Below are 26778 nucleotides of genomic sequence, written 5' to 3'. Positions count from 1 at the left end.
TCTCCTCCAGATTTCTGGAATGTGAAAGACCAAGTTTGTGCATTTTCTCCTCCATAAACTGTAAGTTCTCATGAGTTTTGCACTGGCAAGAGTCTCGGTCTCTCTCCTTCGGTGTCACCACCCAAAATGGTCTCTCTCTGCAGAAGAAGGCATATGAAATGTTTTGGCCATGCTCAGAAAAAATGTATTGTGGAGGTTTTTCCAGGAATCACAAGAGCCTCCTCTGTTTCTTAATTTTTCTTAGTGTGATAGTGTTTTTCTTGCCAGGGGTTTGCCTGCTGACGTCATCTCTTAGGTAGAACTGTCGTACAGCTCTCTTGTTTATTTCGGCCAAGCTTGTTTGTCGAGCTCTGCTTCGGGGCTTCCAGGCTTTGTATGTGTCAAAATAATTTTCTATCCTAATGATAATAATTAACAATCAATAAGCCTTGACTAATTCCCAAGGTTTGTAAGACAATGGGTTAATAATTAGGCATTTAAGGGTGGAATGATAAGAGAATTATCTAATAAAGGTAAATGAATCAATAATCCATTATTAATTAGTAGTTATGTAGCATGGATAATGAATAATTAATGTACTGAACGTTAGTCCCATAATGTCTAGTAGAGGCCCGGGACAAAATGTGTGTGTGTTTTAGTGGGCCTAAGATAACAAGTAGACTGTGCTTGACCCGGCAGCTGAGGAACTTGAAGTAACTTAGAGGAGAAAGGGAGTGACCCTCAAGGTTTCCTAATCTCGGAGGAAAGCACAGACAGCGCTGGATAGTGATTAACAGTGGTGGGAAGTCAAGGGAGAGATACTGTTCACCTACTGTTTGTGTGTGTATGTGTGTGTGAGTAGGTTATCTACTTTTGGTGTGGAGGTGTGGGCGTAAGCGGAGAGAGAGGATAAAATGAACTTCTTTGTTTATGTGGAGCGGAACATTTTCTGAATAAACTGTACAGACCTTTTGCAGAAAGCTGAGTCCTTGCTTAATTATTAACCCATTGTCTTACAAACCTTGGGGATTAGTCAAAGCTTTATTGATTGTTAATTATTATCATTAGGATAGAAAATTCCTATGACAGTATGAAAAAACAATTCTCTGCTCACACAACTTTTTGAATTTGTATTTCTTTATCAGCTTTCCTGTCAGTATATTTACAAACCCGTTTGGCTTTGTCTGCTTTGTACTTTGCTCTTAGATCCCACAAGAGAGCATAGTGGAGGTATAGAGTTGTTCTAATTGATGAAGAGGCCAGGCAGCCTTGTAGAGTGCTTCTCGTCTTCGTTTTTGGACTGTCAAGGTCTTGATTTTTAGCCTGCAAACGGTGACAATGTTTTTGTGTTTGTGGTGTAGTCTTTTGTACTTTTCCAACTTCTCTTGCAACTCCTGACGTTTTCTTCTGCCTATCTGTGCTTCTCTCCTGCGCACTATCCGCCCTTGGATTCGTTGTCTGTAAAGATGTAATATATAATTGTATTCGATTCTCAGTGTAAGATGCATGCAACATAATACAAACATGAAATCCTACTCTGTCACGCCTATCCACAAAACTACGTAGCTTGTTAAAACAGTATATATCAATTCTCGTGCCATGTGACAAATATTGTGTAGGCCTACTTAAAGGGATAGTGCATCTGAATTACGAAATGACACATTGGTTTCCTTACCGTGTAAGCAGTCTATGGACAAGGTATGACAGCAATCAATGCATTGGTTTTGTGCCGTAAATGCAAAATAATTAGCATTTGAAACAGTGGCCAGGTAAACAAAAGCATGGCTTGCTGTCATACCTTGTCCATAGACTGCATACATGGTAAGGAAACCAATATGTAATTTGGGTGAACTATCCCTTTAAGTAACTCTGTAGATACAGAGTATATGTGTCTTCCTACAGACAGATTGTCTTAATTCTGACCTTGCAGTACTGGGTTCACTGTCTGGAGTGGATGGGGGGGGGGGGGTCAACACTGTCGTTCCTGCTCTCAATCTCTGTTTTGTCTGTCTGACCCGCCGTTTCCTTCACTTCAGTCTTTTTTCCCTTTCTGTGAGATCCATCACTCGCTTTCTTTTTTGACTCTCTAAATCCTTTAAGTAAGTCTGGTGTTTTTGTTCAAGGTAGGCTGCTCTGCGGTGTGGGTCAGCATCCCTGCGCTGTCTGTAGTCTTTGCTTTTCAGCAGCACCTAATTTCGCCATATCTAACAAAAGGAAAGCCATATTATGTGATTACAATATTGAAACAGTAATAAAATGCAAATAAGTATTTTTTAATATAATTGTTGAGGGTTTTATAAAACATTACATTGAGAAAAAAGTTTGGTGTTATTGATTGTCACTGGCATTATTGTCATGTCACTGGTGTTACCAGCAAGAACAGAAACACCAGTGACAAATCTGCAGACAAGATGGCATATCTAAGATGGCGGCCACTGTAGCTCAAACCACACTTCTTAAATTGTAAATAAATCACTTCATCATGCAATTTTATCAATAATTTTAATCCAATTTCCTTTCCCCTTACTATAAACTGTATAACACCAGTGACACATCTTAAATCCTGGTATGAAATTACCAAGATAATCATCAAATTGTTAACACATGAAGAGAGAGTGCACACTCACCACGTGCTTTTCAAAACAGTCCCATCTCCAATGAACCTTTGACCCAGGAAGAATTTGGCAAGGATGTTGCATTTTTTCAAGGTGGTGGTTTTTATGTGTTTTAACACCAGTGACTTGAAATTGAGGGACAGCTATTACTTGTAAATTATTTGTAATATTTATTTGATATTTTAGTTTTTAAGTTGTCCACTAAATAACTATAATACTTTCATTTGTATTATGACATTTAAAGAGGAAGAAAAATATATTTTTAAACAAAAAATATGTCACTATACCATCACTCCTGACCTGAGGGACAAGCCAATTTCATGGTACTTACCGTGCTCTACAATATATATATATATATAAACAATTGTTTGCAATATAACTGTCTTACATATGTTTTATTAATAATAAAACGTCAATAAAAAAAGTTTTTTTCCTGGTGAATAAGGCAGGGACAGGAAAGCCACCATTTAGTAGAATTACCCCTATCACTACTAAGCTATAGAGATGCATTCATTGTCATATTCTCTTGATGAAAAGTTATAATTCATGTTAAATCATGTTAGTTAAGCATTATATACTGAAGTACACATGTCTTCTGTCCAGTAAGTGGACACGTTTAAAGACGTTCTTATTATTTAAGATCTGCATGGATTTTATTTAGTTATATTTAGTCCTCTTTGGGGTTAAATGATAAAGAGACACATACAACTCCCCTGTAAACCAAATGGTTATTATATAATGTATATCATTTTGCACTAGACTTCAGTATCCTGGGTCTGTGCAGATAAACGATATGTAAGCACGTTGTGTTATGTTACTTGAAAACATAAAATGTCTCTACTTTCGGTATGTATTTTATTATTTATTATTATTACTATTGCGCATTGTACATATTTAACTGTATTAAAAACTACAATACTGTGGTATATTACTCGTCCTATTAATTTCAACTATCCCTTGTTGTCTTTGTTGGTATGACTCGGCCTGTAGGCCATAACATAGCCCTGGACAAAGCGCCAAAATGTTATTTCATTTTACTTGGTAAGAAAAGGTATTCGTACTGTATATATGCACGGACGCGCTCTAATCAAGGTGCACCCATCAACTGTTACCCCAAAGTTTAAAGCTGCAAAGGTGCAACTGGTTGCTAGAATTCTAATAATTCGCCTAATTTCAGTTTATGTGATTGTACCATCTAAACCGCTGTGGAAATATATTTTCAATAACCAAAATATTGTATTTTCATCTGTTTGAAGCTGGTGTACAAAACCGAAAGTAAAAGACGCAAAAACTAAACTTAAGAACCGGAAACCTAGAAATAGCCAACATAGAACAGATCAACTGCATCTTAGACTTGCTTTCAATTACAATGACATATCTATAACTCATTTATATTTGTATTTGGTTGGGTCTCCCAAAAAGAGCCATATTGCAGCAGTTGAATTTGGATAGGCGCTTGGACTGACAGTCGTTGTGAGGAACAATCGCGCCCCTACAGATGACAAAAAAATCGTTGCGACCCATTAAATGGGAAAGTCTCTGCCGCCCTCCCGCGGTCTTTTGTCGTGATGATTTGAACTGTATTTGCCAGTGACGCAAGTTCTTTAAACAGTTTAGCTAGCTTTTCCTGTAAAGGGTGACACTGACAGCTTCTCACGGAACTTATCATCTGTAGTGAGTTGTGGAAACTAGCTAACCTCCTAAATAAACATTTAGATGTTCGTTCGTTCTGATCCACAGCAAAAACAGGTAACTTTTGAAATATAGTGCTTTCTTTGTATTCATTGTCAGTTTAACCTAAACAAACATGTTCGCCTAAGCAGTAGAGATGACCAGGGATGTTCTCTTCATAAGTGCGTGAATTGGACCAGTTTCCTGTACTGCTAATTCAAAATGTAACAAGAAATGCATGACATGCATGGAGTCAAAAGTACATTATTTTCTTTAGGAATGTAGTGAAGTAAAAGTAAAAGTTGCCAAAAAATAGTACAGATACAAAAAAAACGTAAGTAGTACTTAAGTATTTTTACTTAAGTACTTTACACCACTGATCATTTCTAGCTAGTATAGGCTACAATATAACTTCACCGGTAGGCTATTCCTTGAATTTTACGATCTGTCAAAACCATGTCCCTTGATCTTGCTAACCGGCTGCAATAGCATACTACCCGACTGAGTCTGCATATTGCTATCCTCACTGCACCAGGAGACTTGCGCCAAGACAAGCTCAACAAAGAGCCAGTCATCATTATCATCATGTCGGGAACACAATCGCAAGCCACAGCCTCCTCCCTCCAGATATGCAGGTAAGCGAAACGATGCGCTGTGTTAAGAAATGTCATTTATATGTTTCTGTATCTGTGACATATTGGATGAGATCCAACGAGTGTACTGTAGAGTGCAGTTAAACTACCGGTTTGCGTGCACATTTCAAAGCGGCCCGATAATCCGCCAAATAGATTTTGCTCTCGGTCTATGCCGGCAAATGTTGACTGCATAGAAGTCACATAAGGACGAGACACTATAATAGGGACAAATACTGTTATTCTTAGTACAATAAGGAACGACTACCGGCAGCTGAGCCTCAAATTGTGCACGCGATCACATGTCGTGTGAGGACCTTTTCGACAATGATGCTTGGAAATGATGACGAACCGGTACAAGATGCGTAGAGGCAAACAAGGACATCTTAAGGTCGTCCTGGGGCATTTGTAGTATATTTGCGAGACCCCTGTAAATCACACCACACAAGTAGGCCTAATACATAAATAAATAATTAAACTCCCAAATAACCTCTCGCTATTCAGTTTGAATGGGCAAACGTCAGACCAGTGTGTGTGCTGACTAGTATAATTGTAGCCGTTTTAAATCGTCTCCCAAACAGTTCCGGTTGTCGTAAAAAGTAAACAGAACAATAAAACATGGGCAGATAAATTATGCGCATTCCCGTCGGCGATAGTTTGGTTAATATTTGCATTGGCTTTTGTCGCAGCATTCATCTTATCAAATGCCTTTGCTGAGTCTTACAATGTAGTCTACAGCAGCGTCCATTTGCACTGCATTATGGTTCTGTATTATCATCCTCCTAAAGGTAGAAAGAAGCATTGCACCACACCAAGAGAGACAAAGGCATTGCTCAATATGAACATGTCCCATGAAGAAGAAAAAAGGCAAGACTAGCCTATACTTAACACTGATTGCTATAATGCTTTAATAGTTTGTTATAATCATTAATGTCTTATTATAAGGCTTATTATCTTATTATGAGGATACTAGTGTTATGTATTTCTATGCAGCAGTTACTCAAGCACCATAGCTGCTTGTTACTCAGTATCATTAGCTATAAAATGATAATACAACATTGTACGTAAGTTGTAGTAGGCTACAATGCTTTATAACTCTCACATACTAAAATAATTAATAATATATTAAAATCATCTTGGTCCTACTCTGGAACATTCAGAGTAGGACCATTTGCAAAAGCGGAAATCCAACCAACTTCACCTCCCTTTCGGATCATAAACCAGGGTGGAGCAGATCCATGACATAGCAACACAGTGAATGAGAGTGAGTAGTTTCTAGACATGTACCGCCATATAAGTTTATCATTAGCCAAGGCTCCTCCCCTGGCATTTGTTTACACTTGGGTCAGTCAATTTGGAGGGAAGCATTTTTACTGGATTGTATGGAACAAGCATGTCTGTGACTACTGCCAGGTAAGAGAGGACACTGCCATGTAGTGCTTAGAAAGTTCAAATTAAAACCTTCGAGTCGGTCTGATACTTTACAGGCAGCCAATGCAGCTAGGCTTAATCTGGAGTAATGTGATTGTACTTTCTTGTAATGTTGGTTAAAATGTGTCCGATAGTGATCGGTATAAGTTCTTATTTTAGGTACTTGACCAACCAGACCGTAGGGCATGACTACACAAAACCTTGCTCTCCCAGCTTGGGCCTTATCTGAATCAGATAAAATCTATTCTCTGTTGTCGATGGCTTCACTAAGCTTAGACAATAGACTATTTGAAATCATTCAAATCATTTTAGCGTTTGCTGTAGTCTGCCTGGAGTGCCAGATGGGCAGGGTTTGAACTCTTGCGACTATTCTATTTGTTTCATTGTGCCAGGCAAACTCAATCAATCCCAGATAAAGTATTTTAAATGAGCGCTGAACACATAGCCGTGCAGGCTGACACTTTATATTAAGTTCATTTTGTGCCTGTGTAACACTGTAATTACTCTAGTAACAACCTTGTATTCACACGCTGTTGTATGCACTGTTTTGATTCAAATGATGAGACAATGCTTTTTGTGACCCTTGTGTCAGCAGATGACACCAGTGTAAAGTTGTAAGATATTTTAGGGCAGGGGTTCCTAAACATTAGACATGGCAAAATGTATGGAATTGCAAGAACATTTGCTTTAAAACAGACCAATTTTCTCTGCACCCCATGACAAAATGTGTAGAATTGCAGGAAATAAGCTTTAAAACCAGTATAATGTTCTCGCTGCCAACGAGGCATTTTACATTTACTGTACTTTTCACATCATTTGTCAATAACGAAATCTCAAAATACTCTGGATACATTCAGTAACATAATAATATTCATAGAAACCTTGGAGTAGGTGCAAGATAAGAAAAAAGGATGACAAGGGTTTGAGTGAGAGGTCTAACTGGTGTCTCCAAGTGGCCAACCACCTCTCCAAACTGCACAGTTACTAATTAATTTCAATGCACTTTTTAGACTCAATGAAAGAGCCTTCAACTATAAGGTGCTTTTTTGAGCTCTCCTAGCTTTGCCATTGAGGAACTGAAGCAAGCACACTTGTAGTTCCCACCATCACACAATTGCTGTTGTTTTTTACGCAATCCAAAAACGTTCCATTATAAATCACAATCCGGGTCAGATGTGCATCATTTGAAAGCTTAGTCTATTGCAACATGACTAGCTAAGTTATAAAATACGATCTTACAGTGTTAGGATTTCAAAGGGCACTTCAGAGTAACAGATTGTGTCACATCCTGACCATAGTAAGATGTGAATTTCCATGGTAGAGTAGGTCAGGGCGTGACAGGGGGTGTTTTGTGTTTTTCTATGTTTTCTATTTCTATGTTTAAGTTCTAGTTTTTCTATTTGTATGTTGTTGTTTTTTGGGTTGATCTCCAATTGGAGGCAGCTGGTTCTCGTTACCTCTGATTGGAGATCATATTTAAGTAGGGGTTTTTCTTCCTGGGTTTTGTGGGTGATTATATTTGTGAGTAGTGTTTGTTTCTCCTCTGCGTCATGGTTTATTTTGTAGATTTCAGTTATTTGATGTATTGCATAGTTTTCACGGATTAAATAAATATGTGGAACGAAACACACGCTGCATTTTGGTCCGATCCTTTCGACAGCTGTGACAGATTGTAACTTCAGTGCTCATAGAATGGAGTCATGAGTGCATTCAAGTGTGTTCCACAGCTAATTGTCTTCACAATACAACGAACATGGGCTCATTCTGTTCAGGACAAGCCAGGGAATAACACATGTCATCCTTGTAACTGTGGATCAAGCATAGCGATCATAAACATTGATACTGTAAATTACATTCGTTTTCAAAAATGGAAATGTGAAGTGCACATTTGGACTCATGGGTGTGTGGTTTGCTTCTATGACATCAAAGCGGTATTTATTATACTCCTCAACGTCTCTTCTTTCAGAACACATCGATTCCTCTCGATTTACAGCGTTTCCCTCACTCAGACAAAAGCAAATGTAGCAAAACCGATGTCAAAGCTGATGTGCATACCTATATTATGTAGGTACATGATGTAATGACGGCAAGTAAAATTTGGCGCTACACGTGCAACACAACATTCCTAACCTAGCCCACAATGTCTGTTGTGTTGATCGAGCAGTCAACAAGTCCAGCAGTCATTTGAAAGAGTAAGAAAATTTCAGCGAGACAACTCAAAGGCGAAATCCATTAACGCCAAGATAATGGAATTCATTGTCCTTGACAATCAACCATTCTCTGTCGTGGGTGTTGGCTTTCGCCGACTGGTCGAGCACCGGTACACATTTTGCCCTACCGGAATTACACAGTAATAGCGTCATTACTATTAGCTTCACGACATACTATGGAATGTCGTTTGGGTCTTTGTGTCAAAAAATATATAAGCTTTTAATTTGACACGTCAAATAACACAGTTCTATTATAGAATGTTGTGTGTCCTGAATTTGCACATGTAAGCCAGGTGCCACCACTACTATCAGTTGCACTGTCAAAGCTGTACAACAGTCTGCAAACTTGCAAACACCGGTCACGAACGATGTGTTTACAATACCGCGTTGGTAATAAAGCATTGTGTTCTACCGCAACTTCTGGGGTAGCTAGCTTTAGCTTGGTACCTAGCTAGCACCAATACAACCAGCCTGAAAACAATGACCAGTAGAAACTGCTGTCATTTTCATTATTCTTAGCAATGATTTAGGAATCCTTGTGAGTAAGTATTAGCTAGGTAGCCACTTGTTGTTCGCCTACTGAAATTGAACTTCAGTTCATGAAAATAAATTGCTAGCCAGCTACTTAACCCTGTTGCCCAAGGCTAACGTTATGAGCAGCCAGCTAGCTTCATCTGGCTACTGAGACTCGACCGGACCGGGTTATGTCTTGTGAAGCTAGCCACAATAAGGATTAGGCACAATATTGGAATTTGCTGTTTGCCTTCAAAATAAAAGTAAGTCTTTGAAAGTGATGCAGAAGGTTACAATTGGTGGAATCATGCCACATTTAGACTAGATAATGTTAAACAAGGTTGGAATGTGAAGCAATGAAATGGGGTATCAGTCGACTCGGTGACACCCACAGAACACAACTGTGAAAAGGTTACACAAATATTAGCGTTATAGCTTTTATCGCAGGACTGTGACTGTGTAAAATCACCTCCCCAGTCAGCATATTGTTTGTATTGACATTCATATTGCACTGTACAGCTTCACCTAAGGATTGGGGATCAATGAAATGGCGTATCAGTCTACTCGAGTACCCACAATATTTTTTACCAACGTCCTCTTCAGAGTTATCAGACTCCAAAACATCCACCCAGTATTGTTTTTCCTCGGGAATAGTGTTCAATACACATAGGTTGACAATAAATGTGGCTCAATTCACAGTTGTTTCAGAGTCCCGCAATAAGAGCTACTACGCTAATGTTCTCTGGGTGTCACTGAGTAGACTTGATACCCCATGTCATTGATCCACAATCCATAGGTAAGGCTGTACAGTGAAATAAGTATGCCCCCAATGCAATTCTAAAGTATAATACATCCAGTGTGATTTCAACAGATTTTTGTCAAATTAACTAATTATTGTCTTTTGTTGATTTTATATAAGAACATTCCAACCTCATTTAGCATGATCTATTCAATTACGGCATAATTCTACTATTTGTATTCATTTGCATCTCTGTCAATACTTTTACACTTTTATTTTGAAGGCTAACCGCAAAGTCCACTATTCTGGCTAATCCTTATTGTGGCTAGCTTCACATAGATGGTCCGACCATCATTAATCAAATAAGAACTGTCTTATAAATTAGGGTTATTTTAGAGGATGACACCTAGCTATATAGTTAGCTAGCTATAGCTACTGAAACAGATTATGTCGTTTTGCTATTTTTGGGGGGAAGAACATTGTTTGCATCCATGAGCTAGCTAGCTTTTTTTTATGACCAGCACTGTAGGTGCGCGAGACAACTTTAACAGCATCATAGCATACGTATCGATGAATCGTTGTGACATATGAAATACGAGTGATAGTGTAATCAATGTGTAATACCTACGTTAATAATTGAACACCTTCATACATTTTTATGTGACGTGCAGTCATATTCAGGTCCTGATTGGTCAATAAGCTTATTTGACACGCAAAGACCTAAACGGCGTTTCATAGTTTGAGAAATCCTGATTGAGAATGAAACGACTGAACAAATGAACAACAAAACAGCACAGCAAGTTAGTGAAAGAAATAGGCTTTGATGAGGTTTTACTGGTAATGGGGAAATACGTAAATGCCAACAAAATAACTTTTTGGTCAGTATGGTATGTGTGTGTAACCTTTATTTAACTAGGCAAGTCAGTTAAAAACAAATTCTTATTTACAATGATGGCCTAACCCGTGCCAAACCCGGGTTTGACGCTTGGCCAATTGTGCACCTCCCTATGGGACTCTCAATCACGGCCGGATGTGATACAGCCTGGATTCGAACCAGGGACTGTAGTGACGCCTCTTGCACTGAGATGCACTGCCTTAGAACGCTGCGTCCGTGTGTGTTTTAACTATTTAACTGTGCTAGAATGCTTAAAAGGCCACAAAAATGTTAAATATCGGTATCAGTATCGTTTTTTTGTCAAGGAAAGTATCGGATATCAGTATCAGCCAAAAATTTAATATCGGTGCATCACTGAATACTACACCATCTTCGGATATTGCTGCACACACGGAAATGTTTCCCCCACGTTGTCCGGGCACTTGAACTGTCGCCCATTGGCCGATGAGGTTCCACCCGCAGCGCTGAGTTTTGGCCAAGTTGAAGCCTGCTTCATCAATAAATATGTATTTGTGATGGTTCACAGCAGCATCAAGCTCCAGCACCCTGTAAAAAGAGAGGTGGGTTAGTTCTTTTCAATTACAATATGATTGTGAAGTAGCATGTGCATCAAATACTGACAGTAATCTTACAGTATACAGTGGTGCTGTACTTAAACATACTCAGCCTGCAGTTGTTTCAACCGGTCGTTGTTTCTCTCAAAAGGCACCAGGTATATCTGTTTCATAAATACCCTATGTCTTTTCAAAAGGCGGTTGATTGTAGGCAGGCTGATGGATGCCACATTGGCGAAGGTGTCATAGTTGTCCTCAATGACCTGTTTTATTTTTGTCAGCCCTATATCACTCCTGGCCCTCACCATTTCCACCAATGCCCGCTCCTGCACATGGCCACCACCATGGAGTCTTTTGTCATTCTGAGGGTAGAAAAGAGTATGGTCAATCTGTCATTAGAATCAACTCAAAATCAAATCAAATGTTATTTGTCACATGCGCCGAATACAACCTTACAGTGAAATGCTTACATACAAGCCCTTAACCAACAATGCAGTTCTAAGAAAAATACGTGTTAAGTAAAAAATAGATAAGTAACAAATAAAAGTAACAAATAATTAAAGATTAGCAGTAAAATAACAATAGCGAGGGTATATACAGGGGATACCGGTACACAGTCAATGAGCAGGGGGCACTGGTTAGTCGAGGTAATATGTACATGTAGGTAGAGTTAAAGTGACTATGCATAGATAATAAACAGAGAATAGCAGCAGAGTAAAAGAGGGGGGACAATGCAACCTGTCTGGGTAGACATTTGATTAGCTGTTCAGGAGTCTTATGGCTTGGGGGTAGAAGCTGTTGAGAAGTCTTGGACCTAGACTTGGTGCTCCAGTACTGCTTGCCGTGCGATAGCAGAGAGAACAGTCTATGACTAGGGTGGCTGGAGTCTTTGTCAATTTTTAGGACCTTCCTCTGACACCGCCTGGTATAGAGGTCCTGGATGGCAGGAAGCTTGGCCCCAGTGATGTACTTGGCCGTACGCACTACCCTCTGTAGTGCCTTGCGGTTTAAGGCCGAGCAGTTGCCATACCAGGCAGTGATGCAACCAGTCAGGATGCTCTCGATGGTGCAGCTGTAGAACTTTTTGAGGATCTGAGGACCCATGACAAATCTTTTGAGTCTCCTGAGGGGGAATAGGTTTTGTCGTGCCCTCTTCACGACTGTCTTGGTGTGCTTGGACCATGATAGTTTGTTGGTGATGTGGACACCAAGGAACTTGAAGCTCTCAACCTGCTCCACTACAGCCTCGTCTATGAGAATGGGGGCGTGCTTGGTCCTCCTTTTCCTGTAGTCCACAATCATCTCCTTCATCTTGATCACGTTGAGGGAGAGGTTGTTGTCCTGGCACCACCCGGCCAGGTCTCTGACCTCCTCCCTATAGGCTGTCTCACCATTGTCAGTGATCAGGCCTACCACTGTTGTGTCATCAGCAAACTTAATGATGGTGTTGGAGCCGTGCCAGGCCGTGCATTCATGAGTGAACAGGGAGTACAGTAGGGGGCTAAGCACGCACCCCTGAAGGGCCCCCATGTTGAGGATCAGCGTGGCGGATATGTTGTTACCTACCCATAACCACCTGGAGGCGGGCCGTCAGGAAGTCCAGGACCCAGTTGTAGATGGAGGTGTTTAGTCCCAGGGTCCTTAGCTTAGTGATGAGCTTTGAGGGCACTATGGTGTTGAACGCTGAGCTGTAGTCAATGAACAGCATTCTCACATAGGTGTTCCTTTTGTCCAGGTTGGAAAGGGGGAAAGGGCAGTGTGGAGTGCAATAGAGATTCCATCATCTGTGGATCTGTTGGGGCGGTATGCAAATTGGGGTGTGTCTAGGATTTCTGGGATAATGGTGTTGATGTGAGCCATGACCTGCCTTTCAAAGCACTTCATGGCTACAGACGTGAGGGCTATGGGTCGGTAGTCATTTAGGCAGGTTACCTTAGTGTGCTTGGGCACAGAGACTATGATGGTCTGCTTGAAACATGTTGATATTACAAACTCAGACAGGGAAAGGTTGAAAATGTCAGTGAAGACACTTGCCAGTTGGTCATTGCATGCTCGGAGTACACGTCCTGCGAATCCGTTTGGCCCTGTGGGTCTGTAAATGTTGACCTGTTTAAAGGTTTTACTCACATCGGCTTTGGAGAGCGTGATCACACAGTCGTCCAGAACGGCTGATGCTCTCATGCATGTTTCAGTGTTACTTGCCTCGAATTGAGCACAGAAGTAATTTAGCTCATCTGGTAGGCTTGTGTCACTGGGCAGTTCGGGGCTGTGCTTCGCTTTGTAGTCTGTAATAGTTTGCAAGCCCTGCCACATCTGACGAGCATCGGAGCCGGTGTAGTACGATTTAATCTTAGTCCTGTATTGACGCTTTGCCTGTTTGATGGTTCGTTGGAGGGCATAGCGGGATTTCTTATAAGCTTCTGGGTTAGAGTCCTGCTCCTTAAAAGTGGCAGCTCTACCCTTTAGCTCAGTGCGGATGTTGCCTGTAATCCATGGCTTCTGGTTGGGGTATGTATGTACAGTCACTGTGGGCACGACATCATCGATGGACTTATGATGAAGCCAGTGACTGATGTGGTGTACTGCTCAATGCCATCAGAAGAATCCTGGAACATATCCCAGTCTGTGCTAGCAAAACACTCCTGTAGCTTAGCATCTGCTTCATCTGACCACTCTTTTATTGACCGAGTCACTGGTGCTTCCTACTTTAGTTTTTGCTTGTAAGCAGGAATCAGGAGGGTATAATTATGGTCAGATTTGCCAAATAGAGGGTGAGGGAGAGCTTTGTATGCGTCTCTGTGTGTGGAGTAAAGGTGGTCTCGTGTTTTTTCCACTCTGCCTGCACATTTAACATGCTGGTAGAAATGAGGTAAAACAGATTTAAGTTTCCCTGCATTAAAGTCCCCTGCCACTAGGAGCGCCGCCTCTGGATGAGCATTTTCCTGTTTGATTATGGCCGTATACAGCTCATTGAGTGCGGTCTTAGGGCCAGCATCGGTTTGTGGTGGTAAATAGACAGCTAGTGTGGTCTACAGCTTATCATGAGATACTCTACCTCAGGCGAGCAAAACCTCAAGACTTCCTTAGATATCGTGCACCAGCTGTTGTTTACAAATATACATAGACTGCCACCCCTTGTCTTACCAGAGGCTGCTGTTCTATCCTGCCGATACAGTGTAAAACCCACCAGCTGTATGCTGTTCATGTCGTCGTTCAGCCACGACTCGGTGAAACATAAGATATTACAGTTTTTAATGTCCCGTTGGTAGGGTATACGTGCTTGTAGTTTGTCTATTTTATTATCCAATGATTGTACGTTGGCTAATCGAACCAAGGGTAAAGGCAAATTACCTACTTGCCGCCGGATCCTTACAAGGCACCCGACCTTCGTCCTCGATATCTCCGTTTCTTTCTCCTGCGAATGACGGGGATGAGGGCCTTGTCAGGTTTCTGGAGTAAATCCCTCTCGTCCGACTCATTAAAGAAAAAATTGTCTTTCAATACGAGGTGAGTAATCGTTGTCCTGATTTCTAGAAGCTCTTTTCGTTCATAAGAGACGGTGGCAGATAACGCGAAAAAACACACACAATAGCACAATTGGTTAGCAGACCGTAAAACGGGAGCCATTCTATCCGGTGCCATCATAAGAATACAGGTACTAACAAGATACATACAACACTTACTATATTATATTGTGTGAATTTACATGCATTCAAATATGTCATTTTGTGGTAAAGCATATTGCATATTCTGCAAACTGACCAATTTTCTTTGCGAAATGTCATAATGATAGAATTGGCCGCTGATTTCTTTAGGTTAGTATGAACCAACCTTGCAGCCTCTGCCATGGTAAGGAGTCTGTTGATAACATTTTGGATATGTGTTTACTGTAGGTGATGCATTTGTTACATACAATACCTCTCTGTCCTTGTCAATATCAGACTGAGTTTACAGTAAATTTGGTCCAGCTTACTACTTTGAACATCTCCAAGAGGCAATGTATCATCTTAACCCTGTAGATGCTCATTCCGTTAAGCCATTTCTCGTATATTTCAGCTATTCATTCTCCTTACCGTATTAATCGAGAAGACGTCACTGGAAAACAAGTGTATGTGGAGTGGCTGCCAGGAACAGCTGTGTGTGTGTTTGTTTCACAGATACCTCTCTCGCTAGGTAGGCCTGTTGAGAGGACACATTGGGATGTGTTCATTAGGCATCAAATGTAAGAAAACAGACTTAAACCGGTAGGGACTACCTTGGATTGCCCAATAAGGACCGCACATTTTGCAAAGTTTTGAAATATTTTAAAACATTTTGCTTTAGTGTGCCCAACTGAACACCACCCTGATGGTGATGCTGAACCTCAGTCAGTCATATGCTTATAGTACCTGTGTACGCACCACAGCTTTCAATGTCTTAATTACATCAATGATGTACTTTCATGGGACAGGAACGATTTTTCGAAAGCACGCAAAATGTTTGGTCGTTTGCCATTCCCTGCTTAGGTAAACTGTTTTGTATTTTGTATTTTGCATGTTGTTGTTTCTTTTTGTTGCATGTCAGCTGGACATGGATTTTTCGAAGGAGAATCAGCACCACATTATAGTCGTTTGACGATGATTTAATTAACGCTTTCTACACCAATCTGTTGACTTATTGTCTGTTGATAGTCATACCAGTTAGCCTACATGGGATGATTAATGATAGCATAAGAACTTTGTTCCACTTTTTAAGCAGTTACTTTTCAAAAGAAGGGAGATACAAATGTAACGTGGAACAGAATTTAAGACGACACAGGATCATTTTGAGCTGTATTAAATGCTTTGAAAAACTGGGCTCTGGAGTTACATTTTCCTGGGAAAATGTGTAATGTTGTGATGGCTATGGATTTAAAAATAGCTTTGATCTAAGAGATTCCAGCTGGTTCTCGTCCCTATCAGGTTGCGAGATCCTGCTATTTGGTTCTTTGTTAGAAGGACGAAAGTGTGTGTCACTGTGTCGAGTCATAAAAGAGAGATGCTGAGATTAGAGACACGAAGGTGCTGGACACACACATAGGCAGACACACACACACACACACACACACACACACGCATTACATTTGATCTCAGTGTAATGCTGACAGATGTTATTGTATTACCTTTACACATTCCAATCATACCGTACATCTCTTTCCTGTAACTCATTATTAAAATGACTATGATTATGACATTTACATTGCCAGATCCAATGAAAGCTCAACCTCCCCACAATATTTCCTGTCCTGCTCTCCAAATATGGCAATTGCCATGGCAACCACATGGAGAGCGAAGCTGTTGGCCAAGGTCCCATGGGGATGGGCAGTAGCGCGAGTGCTAGGAAGCCAGTTAGTCCGGAAATCACAACAGAGGCGGGGTCAGTGTGAGTATGATGTCATTGTGGGTTGTAACAGGGAGATGAGTAGTGAATGAAGAGTAGTGAATGAAAAGGAGAGAGGCTGATGGACTAGTCACAGACTGGTTGTAGAGACAGACAGACAGACAGACAGACAGACAGACAGACAGACAGACAGACAGACAGACAGACAGACAGACAGACAGACAGACAGACAGACAGACAGACAGACAGACAGACAGACAGACAGACAGACAGACAGACAGACAGACAGACAGCAGGAGTGTTAAGACTGATTCTAAGTCAGTGCACACAGGTTTCCCTCAATCAGCAGACTGAAGATGGGTCCCAAACAGCAACTCAGCAGGTAGAGTTGACGCACACACACATACACACACACACACACACACACATGTTTTCCCCAGAGGCCATGATCATGCTTTGTAGCCTACTTCTTTGAGTGAGTTATGACTACCTGTGTCCTTTTGTCATTTACTCAGTTAATTAAGTAGACAGGTTCAGTATACAGTAACCTCCATTGTGATTACAACGCTGATTTTCTAACATTGAATACTATCGGTCATTAGTTTCTCCCTATGACTTAGTGATCAGTCATGCATTGCGTGAATCAAAGTGAGACGAATTGGAAGTGCACTTGGCTCTCTTACTGGCACGGATTTCACTGATCGCCGCTTTATTAAGGAATGTTTTACTTGCAATGACTGTGATATGTGGTCGTCTTACGTACCTTAGTTCAATGCACTGATTGTAAATCACCCTGGATAAGAGTGCCTACTAAATGACCAAAATGTCCATTTATGATTGTGAAATAATGTTAAAGAAGTAGTAGAAGTATCAGAAGTAGCAGGCTTACACAATGTGGATTTGTATAAGACTGTCCTATTACTTGTGGTTGCTTATCTGAGATGTATGTGTGTTGTGTGTGTGTGTGCGTGCGTGCGCGTGTGTGTGTGTCTGCGCCGATACGTAAGGTCCTGGATGTGTACGGTCTGCATGAGTGAGTTTGTCAGGAGTCTTGATCAGTGTGTATTGACTCTACATCATGTCTGCGTGAGTGCGTGTGCCCACTACCTGTCCTCATGACACATTCAAACAGAGCAGGCCATTAACTCATTGGGGTGTGTGATGTAGATGGCTTTTTAGGGGGAGCACACTTCAGTGAGGCCTGTGAACAGAAAGAGGAAACGTGCCACCGTTAGTCTGGGACGGCTGGCTGATGGGGGGGTGATCAATCTGACTTAACTGCTATGATACTCCTAATTTGTTTTCGGAGACAGAAAAGCTCAGTCCATCTGGCCAGAAACAGTGGAGATTTGCTTTGTGACTTCCATGATTAATAGCTGAGAGAGCTGTGTGTGTGTGTGTGTGTGTGTGTGTGTGTGTGTGTGTGTGTGTGTGTGTGTGTGTGTGTGTGTGTGTGTGTGTGCGTGCGTGGAACGTTGGCATACCAAAAAAACAAAACAAAATAAGCATCGATCAAAATTTTTATACAAATATAACATTCTGATTATGAAACTGATAAGAATGATTTATGATTATTGAACCAAGAATGTGTGAATGAAAAAATATTTGTACTCCCTTTGTACTCCCATTGGTTCATTCTAGATCCAACCAAAGTATTCAAATGCGTGAATGAATGTTTGTACAGAATGGCTTTTGTAGCCCTCTAGCTACAACAAACTTTCAATAAAAAAAAAACTCTCTTAACTTCAACTCATATTCAACTAATGCATCAACGTTCACAGAGAGAGAGAGAGAGTTACTATACTTTATTTATAGTGCTGAAAATGGTTTTGGGGAAACAGCTAACATGCTGACAAAGTGGGATCTAATGATGAATGTAGCACCAAGAAAAGCTCTGGGGAAAGTCACCGCAAAAATCTGTAGCACTGCTCGTTTGTCGACAGTACCTTCCTGTCTACTGATCAGTTGATCTAACCTTTTTACTGAGACTGTCATCTATAGATGTTACTGCAACTGCACTGGTGCGATCATGTATCTATGTAGAAGGCAGTGAAGAGAACTTTCCCATTTGAGGACAGTAAACCATTGTATTCTTCTATTCCTAATGCTAATTTGTGATGCTCTCCATTTCTGTCTGTGCCAGGATCATGCGTCCCGATGATGCCAACATAGTGGGCAACGTGCATGGTGGCACCATCCTGAAGATGATTGAGGAAGCTGGATGCATCATAGGAACACGCCACTGCAACACGCAGTCTGGGGTACGTGTGTGCCTGAGCGGAACTGGGTAAAGTGTGTGTGTGACTGATTTGCACCAGGAACAAGTGTTAGCCCTAAGTTGATATTTTATAGTGCTTGCACTACTAGCATATCTGAAGGCAAAATGTTCCTCAATTGCAGTTTTATTAATATAATCTGGCGTCTTACTGCTTGGCTAGAACGAAAGCCTGCACCTACCACACCTGCCCTCTGCTTTTAATAAGAAGCCCCTTCCCTGTCTTAGAGTCTACTTCACCTGAGCTGTACCTACCTCGTCAGTTTCACCAGTAGCTTCCTTTTGATTTGCATCCTCATGGTATTGTCTTATACCTTCTAGCACATTCTGAACTTGTTTTAGTAATGACAATCATCTGCGTCACATGCATTGGCATTTTTTTCTTTCATGGTGCAGAAAGAAAGATTATAAGAGCATTATTAAATCTATTCTCATGCTATTTTACACATTTTGTCATGATGCTGAGAGAAAATGTTTCTGTTTTAGAGCTCAGGGATTCTTGAAAGACGGGAACAATCTCAACTTTTTCCCCACAAATATTTGTCTTAAAGGGATACTTTGGGATTTTTGAAAAAATACCCTTTATCTTCTTCCCCAGAGTTAGATGAACTCGTGGATACTGTTTTTATGCCCATGTGTCCAGTATAAGTTTTTACTAGCATGTTAGCAGATACCGATAGACTTCCAGTCATTGCGCAATAAAAACATAACCATTCTATCAGTTATTTCAGCACCTGACGGAGTTGATGTTAGGTAAAAATCTGACAGAGTTGATGTTTTACGGAGTTGACAAAAATTGACATTTTATTCCTATTTCAAGTGGTTTGTATACACAGAAGCAATTTTGTTTTTCCTCAGTTGCTTTACGACTCTAAAACCTAATTAAATGTAACATATTTGAACCAAAATCCATATTCTATCTTAATCTATTAGGCAGAAGGAGTTGACAGTTTATGGTTGGGACCATGGAGATTCCAATATTGTTTGTTTAAATCTATCAAAAGTAGAGAACTTTACAGACCATTAGTGATCTTGTGGCACTACATGTAATGAGGACATGAATAAGGGGTCCTTATGGTATAGCTGGCCCTGCTCATTCCTGATTAATTTAGCATTTTAAACAAATCTGACAGAGTTGACCAAATCTCTAGACACGTCTTTTAGGAATTGCAGTTTTGAGAGAAATATTATTTAAAGTCACAGAGGGCTATTGCAAGAAACTACATAAGATCATTTTCCAGTTAATATCCATTATTGCCATTTTTCTTTCATTTTAAACACTTTTTTGAAATTGAGATCCTTTGCTCCAGACAAGGGCATTTCCAGGCGTAGAGCCAACATGGAAATTAATCATATTTAAAAACTAATATTTTCCCTTATAGCATTCCTCTAAATGTACATTTTAAGTTCAAATAATGCAACAAAAATGTTTTTTTTTTTACTATAAAATAAAGTTTCCCTGCCGAACAAGGGTTGTCCCGACTTTCAAGAATCTCTGAGCTAATTTCCTGCTATTCTACACATTTTGCCATGAGACTGAGAGCACATTTTGCAGTTTTAAAGCTAATTTACTGTAATTCTAAACATTTATTTCATGGCTTATGATGTGTTCATATTAGAGGTCGACCGATTATGATTTTTCAACACTGATACCGATTATTGGAGGACCAAAAAAAGGCTATACCGATTAATCGGTCGATTGTTTTTTTAATTTTTATATATATATAAAAAAATAAATATATTTGTAATAATGACAATTACAACAATACTGAATGAACACTTATTTTAACTTAATATAATACATCAATAAAATCAATTTAGCCTCAAATAAATAATGAAACATGTTCAATTTGGTTTAAATAATGCAAAAACAAAGTGTTGGAGAAGAAAGTAAAAGTGCAATATGTGCCATGTAAAAAAGCTAACGTTTAAGTTCACATATGAAAGCTGGTGGTTTCTTTTAACATGAGTCTTCAATATTCCCAGGTAAGAAGTTTTAGGTTGTAGTTATTATGGGAATTATAGGACTATTTCTCTCTATACCATTTGTATTTCATATACCTTTGATTTTTGGATGTTCTTATATGTTTTTATAGGCACTTTAGTATTGCCAGTGTAACAGTGTAACAGTATAGCTTCCGTCCCTTCCGTCCCAGGAACACATCGACAACAGCCACCCTCGAAGCATCGTTACCCATCGCTCCACAAAAGGGGAACAACTACACCAACTCTCAGAGCGAGTGACGTCACCGATTGAAACGCTATTAGCGCGCACCCTGCTAACTAGCTAGCCATTTCACATTGGTTACACCAGCCTAATCTCGGGAGTTGATAGGCTTGAAGTCATAAACAGCTCAATGCTTGAAGAATTGCGAAGAGCTGCTAGCAAATGCACGAAAGTGCTGTTTGAATGAATGCTTACGAGCCTGATGCTGCCTACCATCGCTCAGTCAGACTGCTCTATCAAATCATAGACTTAATTGTAACATAATAACACACAGAAATACGAGCCTTAGGTCATTAATATGGTCGAATCCGGAAACTATCATTTCAAAAACAAAACATTTATTCTTTCAGTGAAATACAGAACCGTTCCGTATTTTATCCAGCGGGTGGCATCCCTAGGTCCAAATATTGCTGTTACATTGTACAACCTTCAATGTTATGTCATAATTATGTACAATTCTGGCAAATTAATTACGGTCTTCCTTAGGAATAAATGGACTTCACACAGTTCGCAACGAGCCAGGCGGCCCAAACTGCTGCATATACCCTGACTGCTTGCACGGAACGCAAGAGAAGTGACACAAATTCCCTAATTATAAGAAATTCACGTTAGCAGGCAATATTAACTAAATATGCAGGTTTAAAAATATATACTTGTGTATTGATTTTAAAGAAAGGCATTGATGTTTATGGTTAGGTACACATTGGTGCAACGACAGTGCTAAATCATCACCCGTTTGGCGAAGTAGGCTGTGATTCGATGAGAAATTAACAGGCACAGCATCGATTATATGCAACGCAGGACACGCTAGATAAACTAGTAATATCATCAACCATGTGTAGTTAACTAGTGATTATGTGAAGATTGATTGTTTTTTATAAGTTTAATGCTAGCTAGCAACTTACCTTGGCTTCTTGCTGCCCTCGCGTAACAGGAAGTCAGCCTGCGACGCAGGCTCCTCATGGAGTGCAATGTAATGCAGGTGGTTAGAGCGTTGGACTAACAAGGTAAAAATCTGTCGTTCTGCCCCTGAACAAGGCAGTTAACCCACCGTTCCTAGGCCATCATTGAAAATAAGAATGTGTTCTTAATTGACTTGCCTAGTTAAATAAAGGTGTAAAAAAATATATATAATAATAAAAAAGGGCAAAAATACCGATTTCCGATTGTTATGAAAACGTGAAATCGGCCCTAATTAATCGTCCATTCCGATTAATCGGTCGACCTCTAGTTCATATGCTATCTGGGGGGCCCGACCTCTGGAGGGATCCCAACCCCCTCAATAAGGGTTGGAGGCCCCCAAAGCTCGTGGGAGTGTATGCTATGTCAGTGGTCACATGGTGTTCCTCGATGAGAGATAAGATGGCCGCCGGTATCATTTTCAGGGCACTCCAACATTCCTCACATACTGTAACCTGTCCCTCTAATTAACATCACCTCATCTGCCCAGACAAAACGACTGTGGGTATGTGTGGGTGTGGGTGTGTTTGAAAGAAAATGGCTGTGTCCCAATACTGTTAACATGCATCTGTTCCTTCCTCCCTTCCTTAAGGGCCATATCTTAATATTCCACATTGTTTAACCCAGGTAAAGAATGCAGAGCAGACTTTGAATGAATCTTTGTCTGGATGCATTTCTAAAGAATTGGGAAGGGCAATATTTGAGCGTGTTAATGTAACATGTCATGGCTGGCATAATCTGAGCATAGGAGAGAGGCTCATTTAGAAGTCAATGCTTCTAAACTCAGCAAAAAAGGAAACATCCCTTTTTCAGGACCATGTTTTTCAAAAATAATTAGTAAAAATCCAAATAACTTCACAGATCTTCATTGTAAAGGGTTTAAACACTGTTTCCTATGCTTGCTCAATGAACCATGAACAATTCATGAACATGCACCTGTGGAACGGTCGTTAAGACACAGCTTACAGACGGTAGGCAATTAAGGTCACAGGTATGAAAACTTAGGACACTAAAGAGGCCTTTCTACTGACTGAAAAACACCGAAAGAAAGATGCCCAGGATCCCTGCTCATCTGCGTGAACATGCCTTAGGCATGCTGCAAGGAGGCATGAGGACTGCAGATGTGGCCAGGGCAATAAATTGCAATGTCCGTACTGTGAGACGCCTAAGACAGCGCTACAGGGAGACAGGACGGACAGCTGATCGTCCTCGCAGTGGCAGACCACGTGTAACAACACCTGCACAGGATCGGTACATCCGAACATCCCACTTGCGGGACAGGTACAGGATGGCAACAACAACTGCCCGAGTTACACCAGGAACGCACAATCCCTCCCTCAGTGCTCAGACTGTCCGCAATAGGCTGAGAGAGGCTGGACTGAGGGCTTGTAGGCCTGTTGTAAGGCAGGTCCTCACCAGACATCACCGGCAATGGGCACAAACCCACCGTTGCAGGACCAGACAGGACTGGCAAAAAGTGCTCTTCACTGACGAGTCACGGTTTTGTCTCACCAGAGGTGATGGTCGGATTCGTGTTTATCGTCGAAGAAATGAGCGTTACACCGAGGCCTGTACTCTGGAGTGGGATCAATTTAGAGGTGGAGGGTCCGTCATGTTCTGGGACGGTGTGTCACAGCATCATAGGACTGAGCTTGTTGTCATTGCAGGCAATCTCAACACTGTGCGTTACAGGGAAGACATCCTCCTCCCTCATGTGGTACACTTCCTGCAGGCTCATCCTGACATGTCCCTCCAGTATGACAATGCCACCAGCTATACTGCTCGTTCTGTGCGTGATTTCCTGCAAGACAGGAATGTTAATGTTTTGCCATGGCCAGCGAAGAGCCCGGATCTCAATCCCATTGAGCACGTCTGGGACCTGTTGGATCGGAGGGTGAGGGCTAGGGCCATTCCCCCCAGAAATATCCGGGAACGTACAGGTACCTTGGTGGAACTGTGGGGTAACATCTCACAGCAAGAACTAGCAAATCTGGTGCAGTCCATGAGGATAGGGGTGCAGTACTACAGTACTCAATGCAGCTGGTGGCCACACCAGATACTGACTTACTTTTGATTTTGACCCCCCCCCCTTTGTTCAGGGACACATTATTCCATTCCTGTTAGTCAAATGTCTGTGGAACTTGTTCAGTTTATGTCTCAGTTGTTTATCTTGTTATGTTCATACAAATATTTACACATGTTAAGTTTGTTGAAAATAAACGCAATTGACAGTGAGAGGACATTTATTTAGTTTACATTTTTGGAGGTTTATCCATAAATCTGCTCATACCAACTCTTGTCCGGTCCGGATGTGGCCTTGGATGTGGCATTGGGTGTGGCCTTGGATGTGGCTTCGGATGTGGCCTTGTTCTTGCGCTGGCTCTTGCTTAGGTTGGAGTATCCTGTAAAACAGGTTTGGTTGGTATCCGAGAGAGCAAAGGCGTCTTGATCCCTGACAGATTTGTGTTGTTGAATGGTGAAAGGCAAAGGGAAAAGGAGAGGGTACAAGGCTAGGGAGTGCTACATGGTGATAGTTAAATTTGAAAAGTAGAATTGAATGAAGGTCTTTGGTTTGTCAATAGGAAAACAAGGAGGATGAATGATCAAATTCTCTTCAAATAGTTATGTAAGTAAACCTACCTGGTTTTGGGCAGATAGTCAGTATCTGGTCGAGGTAGTAGAGATTGTAATATACATTGACTGGACACAAATAGCCGTTCCCAGTACCTTGTCATATTTATACAATCCACTAGGTGGCTCTCCAGGGCTGAGAACGTCTGCATGGATGTCTTGAATGGGTATAGACACCATTTGCTCCTTACATAGACAACCAAACATATAACCATGAAAGACAACTGTCGGTGTTAAGACATTGTGTGTCTTTTTTTTGTCAGGTCATAAATAATTATATATACTAGCTATTGTCACGGGTTGTGAAGGATCATATCTAACCTATATGATGTGAAATGTTTGGCCATTGTCAAAGCTGGAAACCGTAACCTAGACTGAATTGCATCTCTCTCGCTCTCTCTCTCTCTCTCTCTCTCTCTCGCTCTCTCAGGATCGCTGCGCAGCGCAGCTGGCTCGTGTGGAGCGTACCGACTTCCTGTACCCCATGTTCATTGGGGAGGTGGCTCATGTCAGCGCCGAGATCACCTACGCCTCCAAACACTCCGTGGAGGTGCAGGTCCACGTGATGTCAGAGAACATCCTCACAGGTACCATAGCGACAGTCCAATAAAACGTCAAGTGTACCCTCCTTCATGTCGATGAATGTCATCGGATATTCAAATGTAACACTTGCTGTCTGAGAGTGTGGCTGGCCACAACACTTTTGGATGACCAATTAGCCAAATACTGTACTTTGGAATTGGCTCTGGGTGGGTTAACGAATGACCTCATTGTGTTTGGCGGTGGTCGGTCACTAGGGGGCAGCACAGCGTAAGTCAAAGAACAAAACGGAAAGAAAATGCTTCCTATTGTGTACTCTAGGACCCAAAATGAGAGCTTGACATTAATGTTGCTTCCATTGACAGTTTACTTCTATGATGTCATATATGTGCTTAGTCGTGAAGGGTATGGTTTTGTACAGAATAATGTTACCCCGCTGACATCATCTGCACAGTACAGTCAAATGCTTGAGAATGGAAAGACTTGGTGTTTACACATGTTGACATTTTGGTGTAGCTATTCAACTTGATATGTTGGTGCTCCAATGGTGTGAGTGCAGTTATCGTCTTCGTATCTCATGGTTACTCCTCAATGAGCTGCACACATCAGTCCCCTGCCTGGTCCCCAATTCAGGATTAAGCATTATGTGTGCACTAGCTACTATGTATTGGGACATTAGCTGTATATCCACATTAGCTGTATATCCACATTCATGTGCGTGTTGTTGTATGTATGTATGTAATCTTGGGCTGGGTGCACATGCACTGTAGACAAATATAGACTCCAGTTTGAGGTTGGATATTGGAAGGTACACACACGGCTAAAATGCGCGCACACACACACACACACACACTTATGATTCAGGTACACACACACACACACAGACTCCCCGTGGATGAAGGGAGCGAACAGCACAGTGGCACGGCCTGACATGCTCTTCTGAACCTGAAATGTCAGCTGACATGACAATGCTGCGAATGACTGTCTGAGCAGTACTCTGATCATATCTGTGACCTCAACAGAAAGCAGCAGGAGACAATCCAATGCGCGTCTTGGCCAAAAAGGCTGTGGCCATTAATTGTCTTTGAAGTAAACACACAGAATAGTCATGTATGTTATGAATGTTGGTTTGTTTTGTTTGGATCCTAGCATCGCCACAATGAATACACTGGACATTCCCACTAGCATGCTAAGCTAAAATAATGTACATTTGTGTGTTTTAGTTAAAAGTAGACTCAGCGAAATGAGGCAGATGCAAAAAGTAAACAGCATAGTGGGTCAATTTCCGCAACAACTAAGAGCGTTGAAGCGCGAGGCTCAACTTCTCCACTGTTTTGATCCCCTGGGTACCACGCTGTGTACAGCCTGAAGTGAACCTGTGCACATGCGCAGATACTGTGTGTGACTGTGTGAGAGTGAAGTCTTGCATCTCGCTCATCTCAATATCTGCGGTGCTGCTCATGGCAATGTCATTTCACTGAGTTTACCTTTAAGATCAATAATGGATCAGAGGAAAGAGTGTGAGAGAGAGAGAGAGAGAGAGAGAGA

General features: G+C 41.2%; 1 protein-coding gene and 1 long non-coding RNA gene across 5 annotated transcripts in view; one reads left to right on the top strand and one right to left on the bottom strand.

Annotated features, from left to right (window-relative positions):
* Positions 1-1001: 1001 nt before the first annotated feature.
* Positions 1002-2762, bottom strand: LOC115166105 (uncharacterized). Its single transcript, XR_003870272.1, has 3 exons — positions 2607-2762; positions 1903-2183; positions 1002-1437 (listed from the first exon to the last, which is right to left on the bottom strand). It is a non-coding gene; the product is annotated as an uncharacterized LOC115166105 (long non-coding RNA).
* Positions 2763-4191: 1429 nt separating this feature from the next.
* acot7 (acyl-CoA thioesterase 7) overlaps positions 4192-26778 on the top strand; it is a 69244-nt gene continuing 46657 nt past the window's right edge. Inside the window, exons 1-4 of one of the 4 annotated variants that reach the window (XM_029719796.1) lie at positions 4192-4343; positions 4755-4900; positions 18741-18858; positions 25121-25277. In XM_029719796.1, the coding sequence (XP_029575656.1) occupies positions 4311-4343; positions 4755-4900; positions 18741-18858; positions 25121-25277 (454 nt within the window). In that variant the 5' untranslated portion in view covers positions 4192-4310. Of the gene's footprint in view, positions 4344-4754; positions 4901-16832; positions 16980-18740; positions 18859-25120; positions 25278-26778 lie in introns of those variants that run through there. The other 3 variants (XM_029719797.1, XM_029719795.1, XM_029719798.1) reach the window with 3 other exon arrangements.

This window comes from Salmo trutta, chromosome 28 (genome assembly GCF_901001165.1).
Source record: "Salmo trutta chromosome 28, fSalTru1.1, whole genome shotgun sequence".
In the NCBI taxonomy this organism is placed as follows: Eukaryota; Metazoa; Chordata; class Actinopteri; order Salmoniformes; family Salmonidae; genus Salmo; species Salmo trutta.
This window is presented reverse-complemented; position numbering and strand designations above follow the sequence as displayed.